The sequence below is a fragment of the Penaeus vannamei genome, chromosome 4 (assembly GCF_042767895.1).
Source record: "Penaeus vannamei isolate JL-2024 chromosome 4, ASM4276789v1, whole genome shotgun sequence".
NCBI classification, from domain to species: Eukaryota; Metazoa; Arthropoda; class Malacostraca; order Decapoda; family Penaeidae; genus Penaeus; species Penaeus vannamei.
This window is the reverse complement of record NC_091552.1, coordinates 14,078,813-14,088,812: the sequence shown is the minus strand read 5'-3', so window position 1 is coordinate 14,088,812 and position 10,000 is coordinate 14,078,813. Positions and strand designations below refer to the sequence as shown.

At 37.5% G+C, this 10,000-nt stretch overlaps 1 protein-coding gene across 18 annotated transcripts in view; it reads right to left on the bottom strand.

The window, feature by feature from the left end:
- Positions 1–1,956: 1,956 nt before the first annotated feature.
- LOC113821235 (uro-adherence factor A) overlaps positions 1,957–10,000 on the bottom strand; it is a 125,931-nt gene continuing 117,887 nt past the window's right edge. For 7 of the 18 annotated variants that reach the window (XM_070120705.1, XM_070120721.1, XM_070120722.1 and 4 more), the window contains 8 exons: positions 9,850–10,000; positions 9,490–9,675; positions 9,127–9,249; positions 8,440–8,685; positions 7,983–8,099; positions 7,581–7,850; positions 6,726–7,194; positions 1,957–5,537 (listed from right to left, as the gene is read on the bottom strand). The exon at positions 9,850–10,000 is cut by the window's right edge and continues 5 nt beyond it. In XM_070120705.1, coding sequence (XP_069976806.1) covers positions 5,107–5,537; positions 6,726–7,194; positions 7,581–7,850; positions 7,983–8,099; positions 8,440–8,685; positions 9,127–9,249; positions 9,490–9,675; positions 9,850–10,000 — 1,993 coding nt within the window. In that variant the 3' untranslated portion in view covers positions 1,957–5,106. The remainder of the gene's footprint in view (positions 5,538–6,725; positions 7,195–7,580; positions 7,851–7,982; positions 8,100–8,439; positions 8,686–9,126; positions 9,250–9,489; positions 9,676–9,849) is intronic. The other 11 variants (XM_070120712.1, XM_070120723.1, XM_070120713.1 and 8 more) reach the window with 8 other exon arrangements.

Sequence of the window (10,000 nt, the reverse complement as noted above, 5' to 3'; positions counted from 1 at the left end):
CCGCCGCGATTAGCACATGTGCGTGATTGTGCAGAGCACTTTGATTGGTTTTGACTAGGTAGGGCACATAGGAGGCATCGGGCTGTGGAACGGCAGAGTTTGGCAGGATGTCCTAAACGCCAACAGTTTTGGCATTGACGGGGAGGCGGTTGATATGGTCGGACAGAGTGGGATCCTCCACCAATGTAGACATTAAAAGGAAGGTCATGTCTACGGAAAGTAATTTTGGTAATGTTGTTTGAGTTCTTAAGATGACCTCTAAGAGGAATAGAGTAGCACTGTACTGATATCACATCACGGTCTTTAAGGTAGCCGAGTAAGTACTCTCCACAATCTGACCAATCGATATCCATAGGGCAGTTTGCTGGGGGAGATGGACACAGTTTCGGTTTAAGTATTAAGGGTTGGAAGAGGTTCTGTAGGAATGGGATTGCCAGAGAGATCAATTAGAGTTGATAATGCTATAGCTTGGGTTTCAGATGTAATTGAAAGAGACGGTAACGATCGGGTCGGGTACGGAAAGGGACTTTGCATGTTTTTCGACATTGCTGAAAGAGAAGAGTGTTGTCTGAGTAAGAGCTGTGTGTGTGTGTGGGGGGGGGGGGGATCGCGAAAAATCGGTTACATTTGGCTGGGCTAGAGTATTTAAGATATTTGTAGAACTGATAGAAGGACGGGGACGTGTGGAAGATTGAGTTTTGTTGAGGGAGGTAGTATTAAGGAGAGGTGGAGAATAAGGCTGTAAACTAGTAATAAGGGTGGATGGCATACTTGATGAAGAAGGTTGTGGAGGAAGAGGGGATGACTGAGTCTCGACTTGGGTGGATAATGTACTATTAGACACTGAGGAGTGGGTAGTAGTTGCAGTGTTCAGAGTCGTGGTCTGAGAGTTTGGGATCGGGGAACCGGGGGATTTTGAATTGGTAGGGCTATTTGATGAAGGGGCAAGCCTCATTGCTCCTAACGAGGGTATAACGTCTTCATTATTGGCCATGATAAGCCAGGACTATGTCGGGGATAAACTCTCCACCTCTCAGGGTCCCTCTTGAAGGGTAAGGGCTAGACAACCGTCACAAAGTCAGTCTTTCATCCTTTCAGCACGGGTCTCACACCTTAGTAAGTGAATAGTAGAAAGGGTTGGAGAAGGGACAGAATCGAAAAAAGCAGTAGGGGGAAAAGACCGCGCAAAATTAGTCGAGGGTTAAGGCCCAAAGTATCGGAGATCGCCAGCATTGGGTCCCAGTCCTCGCTTCATAACCCCCCCCCCCACGACAATGGTCAAGGGATTAAGGGGGTGTCTAGCTTTAATAATATAGAATTTGGAAGTCTGTTTCCGTGCTTCTTTCTTCAAAAAATATTTGCCATGAAACACGAAACTATTGTGAAACAGGGAATAAGTCCTTGTACTCCATGTTGCTCTCGCGAGAGGTACTGTAAGAAGTGTTATTCAGGCGATGGCCATGTGCGGTCTATTACGGCGGTGCTTTTCGCAGTTGAAACACTATATCTGGCTGGCGACTCGGACACAAGTCAGGACCAGTTGATCCCAAGGTCTATATAAGTACTTACATAGACCTTAGTTGAACCGCGACCCCCACGACAACGAGAAAGGGATGATGGGAGGGGGGATCGTTGCAAATACTAATAAAGGCTGAAATGTTAGAAAAACGTGTAAAAAACACTTGAAAAATCGGTTCATGTTCCAGGCCTTTGTCGAAGTTTCTAGAACCCAATATGGAAATAAGGGACCCCTATTAATCTGGATACTCTTCCAAACATATTTACAATATAGGCCATGCTGTTTAATCACTGAAAATTCTGAACACGTCAAGTTCATTACCGACTAAACATTCTTTCATTTCCACTTGAAATTACTGAGAAAACACATTGAAGTATGTGGATAAATGAAGTTTCTGGAAATCAACCTAAATTTTTAAGTGGGTATCTAAACAATAGTTTCTTTGCATATGCTTTATTTAGACTTACACTGAACACTGTGCGGCAATTTTGGCAACTGTGTGGGTACAGAAAGGCTGGGAGAGTCTCACAGCTCATAGGTAGGGACTGAATCTTCCTTTGTACAGGATGTTCAAGATGTTTCAAAGAACGAATTCTTAAAGTATTTTGTAGGGAAATGTTTCTTGTTATTTGGTATTCCCACTGACAAGGATCCATTGCATCTTAGTGTAGATGGAGAAAAGGCTGGCAATACTGCCCATTTGAGAAATCTATGTTATCTACACAAACACTCCATATATACATTGTTAATATATTCTTGTTTTCATGACAACTGGGCCATTAAGTTGTAAAATGACAGGAAAGCTCTTAAACAATCTATGGAGAACTTAGGAAGACTGCAAAATCTTAAGTGTTGCCTGTTACTGGATCTTGGTTGGTATAAAATACTTTTGATATTACTATTGCTGACAACTGTGTGGAACTAGTTCAACACAGAAGGAAATGGATTTGCAGCCTGATTGAACACATCAAGCTTTGACTGACAAGACCTAATTGTGGTCTATTTGGAGTTTAATTACAATGACACTTACAGGACTCCCACAACTTTTTTTATGGCTCATAGTTGCACAAAAGCACTTTTTTTACAAATAGCATACATAGCTAATAATTTCTTTTAAACAACTCTTCCGAAAAATAGTTTAAGGTAAGTGAATTTAAGGCATGATTCTCTCTTAGAACTATTCATATTCACTGTTTTTAGAAGTAAATTATAGGTACATAATTTTCTCTCATAGACCATGACAAAAATAATTTCCATTCATTCACTTGCCTGGAATGAAAATCAACAGGATCAGATTTATTTAGTGTACAAGAAAAGTTAAATACCCTGTAAATGCCACAAGGACATGATATGTGCAGCAGGACAGGCACGCAGGCATTGCACACTATGAAGTATAGAGCATTTTCAACCCAATGGTCTTAAAAAAAAAAAGTGAAACTTTTCCCTCAAAATAACACATGAATATTGCAATTGCTATTTTAACTTATACCATTAAAATGAAAATTTTATATATTCTCAATATTACTGGCAATTAAATTAATTTGCTTTTTGTAGTGCATGTGCATGCAAGTGTAAATTTTATGTGTATGTTTGTGGAAAATATTTTTAAAATAAAATTATAAAAAAATAAAATATTTGTTTATAATGTTTATATACTAACTTAAAAAAAACTTCCTATACAGCATTGACTACAAAGTCACTACTGCTGGGTATTTTATTCCCGCCATTAGTTAAAATAAGTTAATGAAAACCATTTTGTTGAATATCCCAATGTTCTTTGCAAAACATATAAGATAGTACTTTAGAAATCAAGTCCCTTTTTGTAGCAAAGGCTCGTATACTTACATGTCTCTTTTGTAAATAATATCAGATTGAAAAAGAAAAGAAAAGAATAGAAAAGAAAAGAAAAGAAAAGAAAAGAAAAAAAAAAGAGAAAGAGAAAAGAAAAAAGTCAAACATACACAGAGCACATTCGAGCAAATATACCGACTAGTAACTCCCGTGAAGAGTATGCACGCCACTGTTTGCCTTAACTATTGTGCAGTAACAAAATACATAAATACTAATATGTCTGAATATTTTCCACAATATTTTAAATCACTTTCTACATTTAGTCAATTCAAAAAATAAGCAAAAAATATCTTCAAATGTGCAAGAACAACCAACATATTTCCATCTGAACACAAATAGTGCTTCCTATATGAAAAAAGAAAGCTATATATCAGTTTTATTCAGCATAAGTTCCTATTTAAATATATCTAGGTACTATATGGCAAAACTCTAGTATCAATATAACTCTACTGACTAAAACTAAGAACAATATAGGAACACCAAACATGGAGCATTTGTAGCTTATATAACAAAATACAGTAATATTATATAATATTATACTGCCTCTAAGCAAACACGCAGATGCTGAAATCTCAATAGCAAGGGTTCATTGGTGTATGTACAATCACAAGCTCTATTGGAGTGGTTAGTCTTGTCAACAAAAATCAAAGCATGTAGCTGCATAACAACTCTTTATGGAAGGAAATAATGTACAGAATCTGAAGGTTCTTAAAGTAACAAATAGCACAACAAATATTTTGACTTTCTGGAATAAATTCAAACACTGTTCATGCTCCTTTAACTCTCCAGAGCTAACAGAATACAATCACTAATCACTCAAGGTACAATGAAACACTTGGCCTTGCTTGGCACTAATACTACCATATTTTATAAGCAGTCAGCATCGCATCAGTGGCTCATCACATTCACAATTAGACACAACTTTGTACTTCTTCCAAAAAATAATTGAAGTTAAGGAATATTTGCAGGATTATAAAGTTCACTTTATAATAAATTTCTGTCCAAATGGACAAGAGGAAAATGGCACTTAAATAATTTGTTAACTTTTGGGCACATATGAGATTCAGAAAGGCATCATCTTTAACAACATGTTGCCATATTTACATTTACTTCACACACTGCCAAAAGTTCATACTTTTGTAATCATGACTTATAACATTATGCACTCTTCATCACTTGACTTAATGTTCATGGCACATCAGAGTTTCTGCAATATTTACTTCACTGTAAGTCAAGGATGACATACCTGACTAGCTTAGAAATATTACCAAAGGAAAAGAGGAACAATGTGCCTGTGTTCAACAAGCAGTGCCCGTCAATGCTTCTTCCATCGACATACTTTACCCAACTTTAAACAGATAAATTGATTACAACTGATCTTCGCATTACACAGTGGTCTTACATGGTTAATTTGTAAAGCAGATCATTTCTTTCACAGTCAATGAGCTGAACATATCAGAGAATATAATGTGTACTACTTTCTGTTAATGAGCAGCTCAAAAATAACAAAATAACAATGATTCAGAAGCCATAACATCAACATTCTCATGATGAAGCTAAAGGAATTGTAAACAAGAACATTCTTATTCTATGCACATATAACATATATGTATATATATGTATGTATATAATGTCTGTCTATACACACACCTGTCAAACAGTCACACTTGGCAAGCTTATTCTCTTGAAAGTTGTACTGGAATATGGGTGGGCTTTATAGGTTTCTGAAGCAAGTGCTATGCAGATGCTGTCTCACTTACAGACCCCAAGTTTTCATTGACATCTCTTCCACCCTGACCGGATTCCTCATCATGAAATACATACGGGCCATTGTGCTTATGACTAACTGAATCTGTGTTTTCACTAGGATTCTGCGACACATTCACCTGCGACTCTTGGAACATCAAATCAACCTTATGCACAGTTCTGATGTCACCTTTCACTTCCACTGTGGATGATTTGGAATATCCTTGGTCCTCAATTTTCTCTGCTGCTGGAATATTAGTTGGTTTTTCTTTGGTTCCTTGGCCATTGTTGATGTCTTTAGTTGACGCATCATTTGAAGGTTGGAGATCCAAGTCTCCCTTTGTCTCACACTTATCAGAAGCTGATGGTTCCTCTACCAGAGACTCGCCAGTCTCCACTAACATTATCTCATCTTCATAATCTGTAAAGAGAGATGATATTATTAGAAACAATATAATGACTAGGTGTAAGAGATAATTCAGCATATCAATTCTCACTATAGACTTTTTTCATTTCTTAATCTAACCAGTACATTATTGTAATTCAAAATTATAAATATACTAAATATGAATAATCACAATCTTTGTGTTGAAGGATCAAATTTTTAGATGAAGAAATCAGAAGAAATATTCCATATATTATTCTTTTGGATAATATCCCATATAAGAATTTTCTTATAGTCATGATGATTCATGACTCTCAGTATCTGTGTACTGAGGGAATCACTTCCAATCAATGCTATACTGCTACTAGTAAACATCTGCATTTTTTCCATCCAAAGTATTTAATTTATATGCCCTTTGCAAACCAATTCATCAACATAATCATCCATATTTTTTTCCTGAATATATGAATTTGCAAGTACTATTAGACAGAGATACAGTAAGTCCTTAAAAAATGCTAAAATATATAATACTTCTTGGTAAACACTGTTGCTGTGTTTATGGCCTACAGTCTAGAAGAGAGTCATCCAAAATATCAAAAACAAGGACATCCTCCTCACTTCCTACACTAACTTGTGTCATAGTTGTTCCTCATTTTATTTACTTCCCCAGTTTTCCATATAATCACAGAAGTGGTATTACCTAAATGTTCTTCACCAATAACAGTGGAGAGTGTTTCCCAAATGACTCCTTGTAAATCAAAGATGCCAGATATTTTTAAACTAAAAGATTTACAACTCATTTTGGAACACATCCCCTCATCATCGTAGATGTTCCAAAAAGTGAAGCATATTACAAAGTAATTTCAATAGATGCCTGCCCAGAACATTTTGCGTAGTTAACATTAACAGTCACCGATTTGTACTTGACAACTTGCAGGAGGACTTACTGCATTTTACTTTATATCAAACTACAAATATTTGCAATTATTTTCTTTCATTAATTCCTTATTTTCCATTCTGCCACATTTGAAAAAATACATTTGTAACTGGTTTCAGACTCTGCTGGTACATCTCACTACTATACTTTGACAACAATTATTTAATTGTACCATCAATTTTAGCCACAGTTATTGAGTCTGTCACTTGTGTCATTCCGAATTTGTATAATAACCTACATAGGCACACCACCACTTCACACATTCAGAAAATTCTGGGTTCACATACCAGAATGATCCTCAGGACCAAGTGTGAAACGAGGAGTCCTCCGTCTACGACCTCGTCTTGTGGCTTTTTTCAACCTCGCTAGACTCGCTCTTGTAAGTTTGCCTCTCCCCCGCCCTCTACCTCTATTATGCTTTCGTCCACGTACTCTAGGGCGCGGAGAAGGTGTCGATGGTGGTGAAGGAACATCGGATGCTTCAGACACCAAATCATCATCATCCTCTTCATCCTCTTCCACTTCCTCCAAGTCCTCCTCACCTTCCTCAGTAGCCAAGCGAGATGGTTGCTCTTCTTCTGCGACACCGGGCGTGTCTATGGTGACAGGAACATCGACAGGAACTTCCAGTGCCTCTCTTTCAGAAATGTCTGGTTCAGGAGTAACACTGATAAGGGGTATGGATTCAACTTTGGTAATTGGCCCTGGCTCACCCATTCCTGCTTTTGCACTGATGCTCTCTAAAAGGCTTCTGACCTGGAAAACAAACATTTAATTTATATATAGCCAAAGATTAAGATGACTATTTAACTGATATCACCCAAAATTAACTGATATCACCCAAAATGATTACCCTGGTGAATTCAGCTGTTGTTTTTTTATGTAAATATTTCATGACAAAATCATCTTTGTAGAAATAAACTGGGATACAATTCTGTTTATTATGTATACACACATAGTGTATCTAAGAATGTGTTTTACTATGTAATGGCTCCAAGATATATAAAAAAATCTTGAATTTTTCAGCTAAAGAGAGTAACATACAGAACCATGGAAAAAACAGAGAAACGTACAGCCATCAGATCACAACTGTTCCCTAATTACGTAACAGAGCTATAGTATCTTTTCCTGTGATAAATTACCTGTGACATGGCGTTGCTATCTTCTCCTTCTGTCACGCCATCAGTCTCATCTATCTGTTCAATTTCTTCTATACTTTCGGTTTCTTCCAGGTGTTCTCTGCTCATTGGGCTCACTTCACACTCTAAATGAATAGCTCCTTCTGGGGCGCATGCTAGATGGGAGAGGGTTTCCTGGGCAATGTGCTGCTCATCATACGTTAGTTTTGACCGATTTGACAACTTCAGTGCTTGCAGTCGGGGATGGTAAACGCACAACTGCTTCACACATTTCTGAAAATGAAAAAAGCAACATACAATCCACACAAATCACCATATACAGTAACAAAATGTACACTTATTAAGATTCAAAGATCTAACTCTGAGATTCCTGGTTACGTAACAAAGAAACAATAAAATACAAACCTGTCTATATCTTCCGGGCCCTCCAAACTTTGGCATATCTTCACAGTACAAGCAGTTCCCACAGGGCGTTGTGGTAAGACAACCTGGGCATTCTCCGCAGTAGTATTTGGTTCGTACCTGCGATTTAGCAAATGAGGTTTAGAATATTTATTTTTTCTACAGAGATGTATAACTGAGAACAAAACAGATTGAACAACAGCCACTGCTTTAACAAAGACTTAGAACAAATCATTAACCAAGGCACAAATAAATAAAAATATAATAAAAAATAATTAAGTCCCATAATAGAGAATGCCTGAAAGTTACTAAAAACAAATAAAAACAAGTGTTAAATAAAACAAAAATAAAAATAATGATAAATGAATAAAAAAAATAAAAAATGAATGAAGAAAAGACAAAAAAGTCAAAGAAAAAGGAGGAACATAAGATAACACCAGCAGTGCCTGCTGCCACCGACCTTTGAGGGGCTTACCCGGCTGTAGGGCTGGGCAAATTTTTTCTTAAGCATCTTCCGCATTAATTTCATCTTGTCATTATGGGTACTAGGCTGGCCATCTGGAGTAGGACTAGAGGTGCCGGAGTTCATGCCCAGACTTTCTGCCATGAGCGAGTCGGTTGAGTAAGGCGAGGGTTCCCCGGCCACACTGAGAGCTGCGCGCACTTCCTCCATCTGCTGCTGCTCGCAAACCCGCATCTCACAAACCTGGGGTGGAAGAACTGTGTTGAACTTCCAGGTCAAAGTTTCTATAATTATCAATGTATATTTTGTAAGAATAAATGGTCTAAACATCCTCCTCCTAAAAGCGGATACGGAATACGAAAAGACTGGAGAAATATTGACAATATCAGAAAACTTAACAAATCCACAAATCCTTACGGAAGATGTAATTTTTCATGCTGATTATAAACACTTCGCAAAACGAATTCATCCATATGGATATGGAGTAAGATTTGCTTAAATTTCTTTTCGCTATCGTTACATACCAAAATGGCCCATCTTTTCAACTTCGGAGTAGGAAGAACATAAAACTTCTTGCCTTCCTACCTTGCCCTCTTTACACGATTCCAGCCACACACACACACACACACACAAAAAAAAAAAAAAAAAAAAAAAAAAAAAAAAAAAAAAAGAAGACCGAATTACCTTTCTCCGCGCTGGTGGCTGTGCAGCTGCGTTGTGGAGACAAGCGTAGCACTCGCCGCAGTCGCTTGTCCGCTGACACCCATCGCAGCCGCCACACTTCCCTCGGCCCTTTTTTCCACTGGACTGTTTGGTAGCAATACAACAGGAATGTAAGGTACAAGTTGTCACATATATATCTAGTGTTTAAAGATGCTTTTCTAATATATTTATTTTGAATTTTTCTTGCACTATAACATGCAAGTCATTTTTTTCTACAGAACTTATAAAAATGTAAGCTCTTAAGTATAAACTACATGCACTATAAATTCTTATCAATGTCTATGGCCTACTATATAAACATGGCCTATTATTACAGTATTTTACCTTCCGTCTTTTCTTTGAGTCTTCGGGCTCCATCTCCGCAAGGACACATCTTTTATAGACACAAACTTGCTTTAGTCTGTTAGGACCTCCAAACTTTGCCTTGTCACGGCAAAACCTACATTGGCCACAGTCTTCAACTACTTGACAACCTTCACACTCTCCGCATCCTTTCCGTTTTCTCCCCATCTGTAAGGAACCATGAACGAAAAGATTGAGTCATACTAGTTCCATATGTTTAATCTTGCGAAGAACTTGCTTATTTCACGATTAAAAACAAGACAAAATCACGACTAATAATATCTTTCTCATTCAGTGAATCCCGTGAATCCTACATGTCTGGTTGTCACTAAAATTACTTACATGGCCAGCATGATAGAGAGTTTTCCGCGCATGTACATGGCAGCGATTAATTCCAGGAATTTCGTCCACAACTTCAATTCCAATGTCTTCACATGTTTCCACAAGCTCTGCAGCCAGCTTGCTTGAATCCTGAAGAGCAAAAATCGTCTTA